General features: G+C 39.5%; 1 protein-coding gene across 1 annotated transcript in view; it reads right to left on the minus strand.

Moving 5' to 3' along the window:
- The window catches only part of PSMA1 (proteasome 20S subunit alpha 1), a 14052-nt gene extending 780 nt beyond the window's left edge, over positions 1 to 13272 (minus strand). The window contains exons 1-9 of the mRNA XM_032241026.1: positions 12895 to 13272; positions 11583 to 11627; positions 10105 to 10206; positions 9890 to 9993; positions 8913 to 9001; positions 8033 to 8103; positions 7788 to 7917; positions 4960 to 5039; positions 1897 to 2007 (exon numbers count right to left, since the gene is read on the minus strand). Coding sequence (XP_032096917.1) covers positions 1897 to 2007; positions 4960 to 5039; positions 7788 to 7917; positions 8033 to 8103; positions 8913 to 9001; positions 9890 to 9993; positions 10105 to 10206; positions 11583 to 11627; positions 12895 to 12897 — 735 coding nt within the window. The 5' untranslated portion in view covers positions 12898 to 13272. The remainder of the gene's footprint in view (positions 1 to 1896; positions 2008 to 4959; positions 5040 to 7787; positions 7918 to 8032; positions 8104 to 8912; positions 9002 to 9889; positions 9994 to 10104; positions 10207 to 11582; positions 11628 to 12894) is intronic.
- Positions 13273 to 14488: the final 1216 nt, after the last annotated feature.

Below are 14488 nucleotides of genomic sequence, written 5' to 3' on the forward strand. Positions count from 1 at the left end.
AAAAAAAAAAAAAAAAAAAAAATACAGTTAGCCCTTGAACAACACAGGTTTAAACAGTGAGGGTCCACTTGCATGTAGATTTTTTTCTTTTTTTTTTTTTTGTTTGCTTTTACTCTAACATTGTTTAGGGTGAAGTTTTGTTTTTTTTTTTCAATAAGTATAAACTAGCAGACCAACTGTGTAGCCTAGAAATATTAAAAATAATAAGAAAAAGGTATGCCATGAATGCATAAAATATATGTAGAAACTAGTCTATTAGGTCGGATACAGTGGTTCACATCTGCAATCCCAACACAGTTGGGATGCTGAGGCAGGATTACTTGAGCCCAGGAGTTTGAAACCAGCCTGGGCAACACAGTGGGATCCCGTCTTTACTAAAAACAAAAAAAAATTAGCTGGGCATGGTGGCACGAACCTGTAGTCTCAGCTACACTTGGTGGCGGTGGGGATGAAGGGAGGTGAGATGGGAGAATCACTTGAGCCCAGGAGTTCGACCTTGCAGTGAGCTATGATGGCACCACTGCACTCCAGCCTGGACAAGAGGGCAAGACCTTGTCTTAAAAAACAACAAAAAAGAAACTAATCTATATGTGTTAATTGCCTGTTTATGTTATTTGTAAGGCTTCCAGTCAACAGCAGGCTATCAGAAGATTTTGGGAGTCAAAAGTTATATGTGGATTTTCTAGTGTGCTGGGGTTTAGTACTACTAACCCCCACACTGTTCAAAGGTAACTGTATATATAATTTCACAGTTCTGAAAACCTAAACATCATTGAACAATTCTACCATTTTATTGTACTTTGTATTGCTCAGGAGTAAAAGCTTTCCTTATATTATCACTACTATGCTTAAAATACAATCAGCACTTTTTAGACATCCTTTACCCCTTTACTAAACTCTGTGTGGTACGTCACAGCATGCTCCCCAATAGTGCTACTTTTTTGCCAAAAACAGTTTAAATACTACAAATCTTACTCCCCTAAATAGTACCAACAATATCCTTTTCAAGTTGAAAAAACACATGCTATAGAAATTTCCATACTAGATTCTTTTTTACTTTCAATTACACAGCTATCAAATAAGCATCTATAAATAGCAAATGTATATTCTAAACATCCAGCAAAAAGACCCATATTTAACCTGAGATTCACTTCTTGATGCATTTCTCTTTATGAAGAGCCATCTTAGTGTCCAAAGCTGGCCCCCAATGAATATTTCTCCCAGTCTCCACTCACACAGAATCTGGGTCCAGCCAGTGACACACTTTAACAAACAGAATGTGTACAGGTGATGTGGTGCCAGTCCTGTGTCTCAGCCTTAAGAGTGTCTGGCAACTTTCACTTCTGACTTTTGCAAGCCCTGAGTTGCCAACATGCTAGAGAGACCCTGCTGAAGAAGTGGCCCTGAGACTACATGGACAGAGGCTCAGTCATCCTAGTAGAGGTCTCTGCCTTCTAGATGCTCCTCTAAGATACCTAGAAGGTGCGAGTAAAGAAGACATGCGACTAAAGTTATCTTGGGTGTTCCAGTTGCACCCCACAAATGACTGCAATGTTTGAGAGATCCCAGGTGAGACCAGCAAAGAGCCATGTAGCTGAGTCCCAGTCAGCCGCCAAATTATGAGAAGTAGTGTTTGCTGTTCTAAGCCTCTAAGTTTTGGGGTAGCTTATTAACTAGCAATAGATAACCAAATAATCACTGCTTCTCCCTTTTTGTGTTTATGGATATCATTGTCCCCTCATTATTTAACTTTATTCAGTTCTTAATTTCCTTATTGCTATTTGAATTATGGGCCCATTTCAGTATTTAAGACAAAATGGAAAATTTACAAACACAGCTGTGGTAATAACAGTATCTTACAATAGAACTAACGCCTCTTGTGTTATGATTATATACCTGTGCCTTTCTCTGTGGCCTTTCTTCAAGACCTTCCAGGAATGGAGACACATCATCATCATCATAGATTGTAAACTCCAAGTCTTTACCAACAATTCCAATGGAAACATTCTGAGGGGTAAAAAATCATAAAAGTAAAATAATTAAGAGAATTTGGCTGAAAAAATATATATGATAAAATATTGAGTGAAGAAAGCAGAATAAGAATTTATATAGTACTTGAATAAAACTTTAAAAACTACTTATGTGTAGGGGAAAAAAGAAACTAGCAGACCCTTGTCATTTGCAGATTTAATATTAATACTCACTGTTGATTATCATGAGTAACTCCAAAGATCTATGTTATCAAGAAACATTTTTTTAAAAAGATTATGCAGGCGGCCGGGCGCGGTGGCTCATGCCTGTAATCCCAGCACTTTGGGAGGCCAAGGTGGACAGATCATGAGGTCAAGAGATCGAGACCATCCCGGCCAACATGGTGAAACCCTGTCTCTACTTAAATACAAAAATTAGCTGGGCGTGGTGACACGTGCCTGTAGTCCCAGCTACTTGGGAGGCTGAGGCAGGAGAATTGCTTGAACCCAGGAGGCAGAGGTTGCAGTGAGCTGAGATCGCGCCACTGCACTCCAGCCTGGCGCCTGGCGACAGGGCAAGACTCTGTCTCAAAAAAAAAAAAAGATTATGCAGGCTATAAAGTCTTCACATTGATATTAAACAATAATTACCCAATCACTATAACAAAATGGCTTTATAAGACTGTCTAATCTCACTTTAACTAATGATCATTAACCTCAAGTAAACCTTAGCGGTTCCTGGATCCCACTACGGATACCAGTTCCTACATTATTCATTCTCCCCTACTTTTGGACACTTCTTTCTAACATTCTCCAAGTTGTTTGCAGCTGAAAACCTTGTTCTTATATTACTGAGAAAACATAAGCAACTGGAAGAGAACTTTCACAAGCTCCCACTGTATCCACTCTTTCCTGTACCTATATCCCTAGATTCCCTCCTTTCCCATTACAATTTCCTCTCTAGGGCCACCCCTTCAACCTATGTACTATTAAATAACATTGCTCTAGCAACTTTCTCATTATTTTTCCTACGTAAATGCTTCCCTAAATTTACTTGGATTACTCTCAAAATCATGCAGCAAATATGATGTAATTTCTTCCATCTTAAAAAACAAAACAAAACAAAACAAAACAATTCCTTACTCTCTTCTCTTCCAGTCACCACTCCATTCCTATGGACCGTCAACAGAAAATATCCTCCAAAGAGCTATCTCCTATTCCTCTTCAACCACTCTCTCCTGAATCCACTCCTATCAAGTTTTTGCCTTATCATTCCATTAAAGCTGTTTTGTCAAGTCCTCAGTGACAACTTCATGGCCCTTCCTCCTTGAAAGTTTATTCATTTGCCTCCAAAGATGCCTCATTTTCCAAGTTTTCCTCCCTCTTCTTTGACCACTTTTCTCAGTCTTATTTGCCAATATCTACTCATCTCCCAGTTGCTAAAGGTTAGAGTGTTCTTGGTTCAGTCCTCACAATGCTTGTCTAACTATTCAATTCCTTTAGGGATCTCGCCCAGTCCAGACTCTAAATGCCATTTCTATATAAAGATTTCAAACATTTGAAGTGTAGGTTGGAACACTCTCCATGGAACTCCAGGAGTTGCTTATAACTGCCTACTCTGTACTGTCAACCGGACAATAAGGAATTTCAAATTTTACGTCTACAACTGACTACCTGATCTTCCTCCCCAATGTCTACTCTAAAACCTGTTCTTCACACTGTCTTCTTCATTTCAGTAAATCATAAATTTTTCTTTTCAATTAATCAGGCCCAAGACCATGGATACATTCCCCCTCACATCCTACAACAAATCTATTAGCAAACCTTTTTGGCTGTAATTTCAAAAGATATCCAAAATTAAATCACTACTCTTCATCTTTTATTCTGCTCCAATCACTAGTATCTCTCATATGAATTACCTAAATAGTCTTAAAACTATTTCTACTCACAGCCCCACTATCTATCTACCTATACCCCCCCAATCTGTTGTTAAAATGGCAACCAGAGTGACTGTCTTAGAACCTAAACCAAATCATGGTATTACTCTGCTCAAACTTTTTTTTTTTTTTTTTTTTTTTTTTGAGACGGAGTTTCACTCATGTTACCCAGGCTGGAGTGCAATGGCACGATCTCGGCTCACCGCAACCTCCGCCTCCTGGGTTCAGGCAATTCTCCTGCCTCAGCCTCCTGAGTAGCTGGGATTACAGGCACGCGCCACCATGCCCAGCTCATTTTTTGTATTTTTAGTAGAGACGGGGTTTCACCATGTTGACCAGGATGGTCTCGATCTCTTGACCTCGTGATCCACCCGCCTCGGCCTCCCAAAGTGCTGGGATTACAGGCTTGAGCCACCGCGCCCGGCCTCTGCTCAAACTTTTAATAGCCAACTCAGTAAAATGCAGAGTACCCACAATGGCTTATAAGACCTCCATTACCTCTCTGATTTCTTTCCTTTTCCTCTTCCTCTTGATCACTGACTCCATCACTATTGGCCTCCTTGCCTTGAATTTGCATTTGTATTTCCTAGAATAATGGTGCTCTAGACATCTGCATAGCTCACATTCACTTACCTCCTTTATATCTTGTCCTCAAATTGCACTTTCTTGGTGAGGACATCCTTGTCCACCTATTTTAAATTACATCTACCTTCACCCAATTTCTCTTTTTAACCCTTTTTACAATTTTTTACATAGCATTTAGACCCTTCTAATATACTATATAATGTACTTATGTATATACTGTCTATCTTTCCCTACTAGGATGTATGTTCCATGAAGAACAAGATATTTGTTGTGTTTACTATATTTTCAATGACTAGAAAGCGCCTGCACATGGTACATGCTCAATATATATATATTTGTTAAAAAAAAAAAAGCCAAGACAATCATATCCCAAATTAAAGAATGTGGTATATATACTCCATTACATTTATGCAATAAAGGTTTAAACTGTAATGTTAATATCTACAATTGGAAAAGATAATATTTACCTTTGTAGTTAGGTCCTGTTCTGCAGGAAGTGTCTCCCTTAAGGCACGCAGACCATGTTTAACTAGTTCATTTAAATTGCCTGTATGTAATTAACAATTATTTCTTAATTTCATTGTTATGCTAAGCTTCTTTTATTTATCATATGTACAGCCTAAAATTGTGGTTTTTAGTTACACGCTAAACTTATCACAATAAAAACAGCTAAGTTTAATGCTAGGCATGTAATCTTTTAATAGCATTCTATGACATTGCTGCCTATTATTTTATTTAATGAAAGGACTCATGATTTTTGTCACAATTCTGATCTTCTCTTTTGCTAGGTCAAATCAAAATCCCGACTACAAATTATAGAACTCAAAGTTTTGTGGAATGTGTTCTGTAGAATTCTAGTTCCTATATTTGCTCACTGTAAAAAGGAGTCTCCAACTTATTCAACGTGGCCAGTATCGATACCAAGAAAAAAGACATGACATCACAAGAAAAGAAAACTACAGACCAGAATATAGATGCAAAAAAACCCAAAAAAACAAAAACTACAAACCGAACCTGGCACTATATTAAAAAAACTCTCTACCATATACAAGCAAGATTTATCCCAAGAATGAAAAGTTAGTTTAACAACAGAAAGTCAGTGTAACACACATTAATAGAAGGAAGGGGGAAAACCTGCATAACCACCTCAAGAGATGACTAAAAAGCACATGATAAAACCTAAAATCCTTGCATAATAAAAACAAAAACTAGTAATTCAAAGGACCTCTTCAGTCTCATACAGGGCATCTACAAAAAGCTGACAGCTAAGATCATTCTTAATAGTGAATGACTAAAGGCTTTTCCCTTAAGTTGAGGAACAAAAAAAGAATGTCTGTTCATGCAACTTCTATTCATCAGTGTACCAGAAGTTCCAGCCAGGGCAATTAGAAAGGAGAAAGTAAAACTATCTCTATTCCCAGATGGCATGATCTAAGGAATCTATTTAAAAAAAAAAAAAAAAATGACTGGAATTAATAAATGAGTTCAGCAAGATTGCAGGATCAAGACTGATATACAAAAATTAATTGTATTTCTACATAGTTGAAATGAATTATATGCAAATGAAATTAAGAAAACAATTCTGTTCACAACAGCACCAAAAACAATAAAGTACTTGTAAGACCAATAAGACTCGTACACTGAAAACTACAAAAAATCAGTGAAATAATTAAATACCTGGTCAGGCATGGTGGCTCACACCAGTAATCCCAGCACTTTGGGAGGCTGAGGAGGACAGATCACCTGAGGTCAGGAGTTCGAGACCAACCTGACCAACATGGAGAAATCCCGTCGCTACTAAAAATACAAAATTAGCCAGGTGTGGTGATGCATGCCTGTAATCCCAGCTCCTCAGGAGGCTGAGGCAGGAGAATCACTTGAACCCAGGAGGCGGAGGTTGCAGTGAGCTGAGATCATGCCATTGAACCAGCCTGGGCAACAAGAAGGAAACTGTCTCAAAAAAAACAAAAACAAACAAACAAAAAAAACAACCAAGGAATTAAATAAATGAAGATATTCCATGTTCATGGATCAGATGCCTTGTATCATTAAAGTAGCAGTACTCCCCAAAATTATCTGTAGATTTTCTATCCAGATTGAAATGCGCTATGCAAAGGGTGCTGATATGACCAGTTCTCAATCAAACTTTGGACGCTGAGTTTCTAATGAGCTTCCCTGGGCAGAAACATCACATGCATATTGCTGCAAGTGTACTCTGTGACTCCTTGAGGGAAGGAAAGAGCATAGCCTGCCTGCACATAGATTCCTCTCAACTGTATTTTTCCTTAACAATCCACCTATGTATTGTTATTTTATTGTTGTTAAGTCTTACCTGGGAGTACAACTATATGCTGAGTGCTTTAAGTCCTAGCAAATCTCCAAATTTAGGGGTAACCTTGGGGACCCCTAATCTATTTACTATAATTTAAAATGTTAAACTTTAAGCCAGAATTTACCAAGCTTATTTGTCCAAGGAATCCTCTTTTCCCAAAGTTAAACCTATTGTCATCCTACAACGGTTTGCTTTGAGTAATGTTTCTCTTTTTCTTTTCTTTTCTTTTTTTTTACAGAGACGGGGTTTCACCATGTTGGCCAGGCTGGTCTTGAACTCCTGATCTTAGGTGATCCACCCACCTCAGCCTCCCAAAATGCTGGGATTATAGGCGTGAGCCACTAATCCCAGCCCGGCTAAGTAATGTTAATTAAACTACTTTTCTCTGCATTCACTAAGCCCCAGATATTTCCTCCAAAGAATACTATGTCACCAGAAAACAGATGAGACAAATAAATGTAAAAACCCAATACCCTCCTTCCAATGCAAAGCAGAGCACTTGAAAACCTGCCCTGTCATAACATCTTAGCTCTTTTACCTTCTTTTCCCACAGCTACACTGCCTTTTTATTTCTTGTTTATAGACTACTAATGCAGAAATGTCTGTGGCTTACAATAAGAAAAGACTCACAAAAAACTAAAAGTGAACAGAACTTAAGACTGGCAGGTAGTACAATGGTTCTCCACTCTCCACTCTACAGGGCACACTTCTGACCAACTGAATCGAGAATTTTCAAGGCTGGGGACATATTTATATTTTGAAAATGTTCTACTTGTGATTGAAACTACTGTGATAACCAGAAGTTAAAACTAGTATATGTGACAGAAGCAATAAACTCTTCATGGGCCTAATTTTTTAAAAATTCTTTCTATAAGACTGATAGTTTTATGCATTTGGGATACTATGTTTATTTACTATATAGACAGCAAGAGGGAAAAAAAAAAGGGCAAGGCTATCACTTACACTCCATAAATTCAGACATATGTCTCTCCAAGTAAGTACGAGCTGATTGGGAACGGGCTCCAATGGACATAGCTCTGCAGTCAAAATAGTTAGCAGATGGACAGGTTTGGAAAATGTGAGGGCCCATATCCTACAATCAGAAATAAATAAACCACATAATTATTTACTTTGGTTGAGCTAAAAATTATAAAAATTTCTAGTTAATAAAAAAATCATTAAAATATAATAATAATCAATGAACTTACATCATAACCAGCAATAAGCAGCCCAACACCATAAGGTCTCCGGCCATATCGTTGTGTTGGTATCTGGGTCTCTTAGACTAGTTAAGAGCTTGTTTTAACAAGGAATGAAGTACTCTTTACTTTCTTTTTTTTGGGGGGGCGGGGGGGCGGGATGGAGTTTCACTCTTGTTGCCCAGGCTGGAGTGCAATGGCACAATCTCAGCTCACTGCAACCTCCACCTCCTGGGTTCAAGCGATCCTCTTGCCTCAGCTTCCTGAGTAGCTGGGATTACAGGCATGCGCCACCACGTCTCTTTGTATTTTTAGTAGCGACGGGATTTCTCCATGTTGGTCTGGCTGGTCTCAAATTCCTGACCTCAGGTGACCTGTCCCAAGAAGTGCTGGGATTACAGGCTTGAGCCACTGTGCCCAGCCTATACTATCTTTATTTTCAAAGTATACATTATTAACAAAGGTCTCTGGCTTTCATTGTTGCATAATCCACCAGAGAAAGAATAAAATGGGATTCTATTTCTTTGGCCTAATATAAAACGTTTTCTTTCTACCAAACCTAAGAGTGCCAGCAAAATAATTTCTTCCCAGGTAAAACCTGATTTGTTTTGGATACGAGGGGTCTAGGATTTCTTGGGACATCTACAACCATTAAGAAACTTTAAATCCCCTCTAAAAAGATGCTTGGATAATTTTCCTGAAGTTGGGTTTATTTATGTCTAGCAAATATAAATTGCTTATACAGGCTAATGAAAGAGCTACCCTATTTGTTGTTTTAAAGTTTTTACAATCTTACCTATGTCATATTATTATCGTATTCCTAATAATTAACACAAATATCAAAACCCTTCAAAGTTCATATCCATAAATGTTAACATAAAAAGGATACTGCTTCCAATTAGAGATACAAGACGAGACACAGGAAGTGGTCTATCGAATACAAATCTGGAATCCAAACACTCCTGACGCATAAAATTACTAAAAGAAACAAAAAAAGTTTAGTAATCTCAAATTACAAACAACTATTCTAATCAAATTGTTTGATTTCACTTTGCATTCTTCTAAGCGTTTATATGGATCACATCCATATAATGAAGACAGAAGGTAAGAAAGACTTGCCTGCGAGGGCGCATTTTTGTGTCAAACTCTGGAGCCACAGAAGGTTTTTTGTTTGTTTGTTTGTTTTTGAGATGGGGTTTCACCATGTTGGCCAGGATGGTCTCGATCTCCTGACCTTGTGATCTGCCCACCTCTACCGCCCAAAGTGCTGGGATTACAGGCGTGTAATCTGTGTGATTTCAAAGCCCTACCTCTTCATTTACGGATTGCCTTTCAACCATAATCTGTCTCCTCAGACTCTCACAGAAATTTACCTGTTATAAACTAGATTTGAATTTAAGATAAACTTGCCTTCAAGTTCCTTTAAGACAAGATCCATGTCTGAGTCACTTATGTACACCCTGCAGTATCCAGTATTGAGCATTGCAAAAAAAAAAAATGTCTACTAAATACTGATGTATTAAAGAAAACAAGCACAAAGAAAACAAGTAGGGTTCCACTTGTCCTTAGAAACCAGATGAAAGTATCAAGCTCTTCTTAGACATAACATGGTATCAAACAATATACATTGCATTAACAAATATCATATTACTGAGTGACTTCTAAAAAGTGCTAATATTAGTTACTCCTACAGAGATCAAAAAATGGAAAATTTAATAACAAACTCAAACCCACCAAGGTAGTCACAATCTTAATTTACAAGCATCTGGCAGACAACTTCTTAAAATATCTTATCTGAATCTTTTTGAGAAAAGAGTAATCAATTATGAATCAAAAAGGATGTTTATTTTTCATGATTATACTTACCATAAGAGTCTAGCATCAGCTGTAAGCCCCGCGATTGAGATACCAATATGGTTGTCAACATGGAGAATTTTTTTCTGATGAGCTGCAAGCTCTGATTGTGCCCTCTAAATGGAGACATTATAAGATGTAAAAATAAGTTTACAACCTTACTGTCAACGGGGAAATTTACATTAATAGTTTTCTATAGAGGAAGACATATTTATTACTTTACTTACTTTCAATGCAACCAACACTGCATGAGTTTTTGATTTCAGACCAACTGTGGCTGAACCTTGTTTAACAGCTTCCATTGCATATTCAATTTGATGAATCCTGCCCTAAAGGGAAAAAAAAAAAAAAAAACACATCTTGGAAGACCTTTTATTTATTTATTTATTTATTTTTTATTGGCCAAGCTAAGCCAAGAAGACTTTTTATAAATAAAAAATTAATTTAGAGTTTCCAAATGTCAGGTGAGCATAGTTAAATCTCAAATGATATTTTTCAAACCAAGAAACCTTTTTTTTTTTTTTTTTTGAGACGGGGTTTCACTCTTGTTACCCAGGCTGGAGTGCAATGGCGTGATCTCGGCTCACCGCAACCTCCGCCTCCTGGGTTCAGGCAATTCTCCTGCCTCAGCCTCCTGAGTAGCTGGGACTACAGGCACGCGCCACCATGCCCAGCTAATGTTTTGTAGTTTTTAGTAAAGACAGGGTTTCACCATGTTGACCAGGATGGTCTTGATCTCTTGACCTCGTGATCCACCCGCCTCGGCCTCCCGAAGTGCTGGGATTATAGGCTTGAGCCACCGCGCCCGGCCTTTTTTTGAGACAGGTTCTCACTCTGTCACCCAGGCTGGAGTGCAGTAGTGTGATCTTCAGCTCACTGTGACCTCTGCCTCCTGGGCTCAAGCAATCCTCTCACCCGACCCTCCCCAGCAGCTGGGACTATGGGCACATGACACCATGCCCAGCTAATCTTCGTATGTCTTCTAGGGACAGGCTTTCATGTTCAGGCTGGTCTTGAACTCCAAGACTCAAGCAATCTACCTGCCTTGGCCTCCCAAAGTGCTGGGATTACACGCATGAGCCACTGTGCCTGGCCAAACACTTCTTTTAAAATAAATTTTATTGTATATGTTTAAGATATGTATGTAACATGTTATAAGATACACACGTATAGTAGGGTCACTATAGCAGAATAAACACATCCATTTTCTCACATAGTTACGGACTCATTTTCCTCTGCTGTGGCAAGAGCTATAATTTACTCATTTAGCAAAAATCCTGAATATAAAGCACTGCCTGCAATATCAACTGTAGTCTTCACTTACATTAGATCTTTCCACTTGCTCAACCTACATATTTGCTACTTTGTATCCTTTGTATCTCCTCTTTTTTTCTCCCCACTGCCATCCCCCTACCCTGATAACCACTGTTTTATTCTCTATCTCCATATATTTGCCCTTTGTAACAAAAGATCCCACACGCAAGTGAGAGTATGAAATATTTTACTTTCTGTTTCTGGCTTATTTCACTTAACATAATGTCCTCTAGGTCCATCAGGAAACCTATTTTAATTATAAATGCCACTTCTAGGAACATCTAAAATAATTATATTCAGTATTCCCCAAGCCTGCGCTCTCACAAGTTTCTAAATATATTGCAGCCACAAAAAGCCACTTCACAGAAATGGTTTAAAAACATTATTTTACCTGAGGGCTCCAAACGGTGACATCATTGTCATACTGATTTCGAAACTGAAAGTAAAGGAAAAAAAGACCTGTTAATAGAAGAACATTACCAATCCCAACTCTTAACATTCATTAAGAAATATGCTTGTGTTTCCCTTCAATGTTAAGGCACTCTGTTCATGCAATCTTACTGGAAGATTACTATTGTACTCACATGCAAGCCAATTCTACATTTACCACGAACTATTGGGAGAGGGAGAAGCAGATCTAAACGGGTCCTATTTTTCCAACTTCTTATTCTAACACCCTCCATAGCACCCCCTTTAGGCTCAATTACTAAAGTTCACAATCAACTTTTTTGCCTATTTTTGCTTATGCTACTCCCTTTTATTGGGCCCTAATAAATGGTTAAAAGCCTTCCTTTTCTTTAAGTTGGCTTAAATGTCCATCTCTTGAAGTCTTCTTTTCTACCCAAATCCCACTAACACATACTCCCACGGTTCTTTATCTAAACGTTCCTTTCTGTTTTTATGATTAGGGACATGTATGACTTATTTTTGAACGTTCACTGTAGTTATAAATGTACAAGTGCTCTGTCTGTATATTCATATTGAATGAACAAAAACGTCCTCAGAAAGTTAGAGATGGATACAAATAGCTGCACCAATAGAACCATTACGGCTATAAAGATTACTATAACAAGTCTATCAATACTGGGGAGAATAATCATGGGAGTGAGATTGAGTGCTAGAATGGCAGACACAGAACTGAAAACCCAGAACGCTATGTTGTAACCCTGATTCCATCACTTCCTCTCTCAGCCTTGGCTTACTCATCCGTAACTAGGTGATTGGACAAAAAGATTGAAAAGGGCCTCTTCTAATCGAGGTCTAGGGGAGAGATAAATCAGACGGACCCACCAGGAAAACGGACGCGGTCCAGGAACACCTGGGGGTCAAGTTCGCACTGGTGGTACAGGTAGGCCTGCAAGTCAAGTCACTATCTTCTCCTATCCCATACTAGGTGCTATTCTGGACCGCTCAGAATCTACTCCACTGAAGGAATCTGAAAGGCGAACTCATCTAGCTGACCGAGAAGGAAGTGTCGAAGGCCCCACGGGAAGCGAAAGCGGCGGAAAGGCCGCACGGACTACCCGCAGCCCCTAGCCCGGCCAGGCCGGAGATGCTGAATCACTGCCGGAGCCTTGCAGTCTGCCGAGGCTCCCATGCCTCGTGGCCCCGGGCCGCGCTAAGGATGACAGGAGAGGTGGCTCATCATCCCCCAGTCACCGGACCTCTGCCCTAAACCTTCCAGTGATCGGGTTTCAACGTACCATGGTGGCGGCGCGGCCCTGGTTGCTGCCTCCAGCAAAACTGAGAATCCAGGAGGTACTGCCGAAACTATCGCTCAGCGATCTACTCAGAAGTCTGCGGGAGTTTGACTGCAGCGGCGTAGGTTATTGCAGTCTATTCCAGAGTTATCGATAGGCTCACAACACTTCCTCTTCCTTAAAACTCCCAGACTGCTCGGCGGCGGGCGGGGCCTCGGAAGATCGAGGAACTGAGATTGGCGGGAAACTCTCGGCTGGGAGCGCTGGGGGCTGAGAGCTGCCGGGCAGCCTTTGTCACGTAGCCCTTCCTGGTTCCTGTGTATTGCGGATTCCCTCTAGTTTCTCACCCGCCAGCGGGCTGCACCTAAAGTCGTCCGAGGCAACAGTGATACTAGCTTGCCACTCTCTCTCATTCACCGTCCACAGAGATTTGGGGTGTTGTGTGACAAAGGAACGAGGCTGCAGGAAAGCCACAAATAACGATCTGTTTGTCAGTGTCAGCCATACTCTTCCTCTAGTATCTTGTGTACATGCTTTTCTTTGTATTAAGATTGGTGCAAAGTAATCGCGGTTTTTGCCATTACTTTTAATTACTTCTGAAGAGTCCAGACAGTTGCTGTGAATAAAGGATGTATCTCAGAGCCCCATCTGTTTGCTTAGGAAATAATAATCAGAAGGACAGGTGTTGGAGTGATAGAGCTATCATACATTCATTCAGCAAATGTTTAGTGAGTGCCTACTATATGCCAGGCTTTGTTTCAGGTACTAGGAATATCTTGGTAAATTTGCTTAGGAAATTTAATGGCAGAAACTGCGATTACTTTTGCACCAACCTAATGCTTTGGAATCCTCTTCCTTATTCCCTGGAGATCTTATCTTTCAAGGCTCTGTTGTCCTTAACCCCTCATTATTATTATTATTGGTTTCCTCCACCGGACTTTGAACGCCATGATGGCGCTAATGTCTTTTTATGCCCTCAAAACCAAGCATGATACCTGCCACTGAGAAAAAATGGACACTTTCTTTTGATATACCTATTTTGTCTTTTGATAGCATCTTTCTGTAATGAAATAGTCTGACAGCTCTGCAAACAGAAGACGCTGGGCGCTGTGGCTCACTCTGGTAATCCCAGTACTTCCGCAGGCCGAGGGCAGAGGATCACTTGAGCCCAGAAATTCGAGACCACTATATTATTTTAATATAGTGGACATCGTCTCTAAAAAAAATAAAATAAAATAAAGGCTGGGCATGGTGTCATGTTCCTGTGGTCTCAGCTACTTGGGAGGCTGAAGTGGGAGGATCTCTTGAGCCTGGTAGATTGAGGTTGTAATGAGCCATGGTTGCGCCACTACTCGCTAGCCTGGGCGACAGAGTGAGATTCTGTTTTTTTTTTTTTTTTTTTTTTTAAATACTAAATAGCTCTCCAGAAATGTTTTACCAACATATACTCTCAACAGTAGTATATGAGGTTACCTCCTCAAATTCATCAACACTGGTTATTGTCACATTTCTAAAAAACACTTTATTTGGTGGACTAAATTAATAGATTGTTCTCTGTTGTTTCTCCAGCACCTAGCACAATGCATAGCACATATTA

The sequence above is a fragment of the Sapajus apella genome, unplaced genomic scaffold (assembly GCF_009761245.1).
Source record: "Sapajus apella isolate SASKATOON/1434 unplaced genomic scaffold, GSC_monkey_1.0 scaffold47, whole genome shotgun sequence".
Lineage (NCBI taxonomy): Eukaryota > Metazoa > Chordata > Mammalia > Primates > Cebidae > Sapajus > Sapajus apella.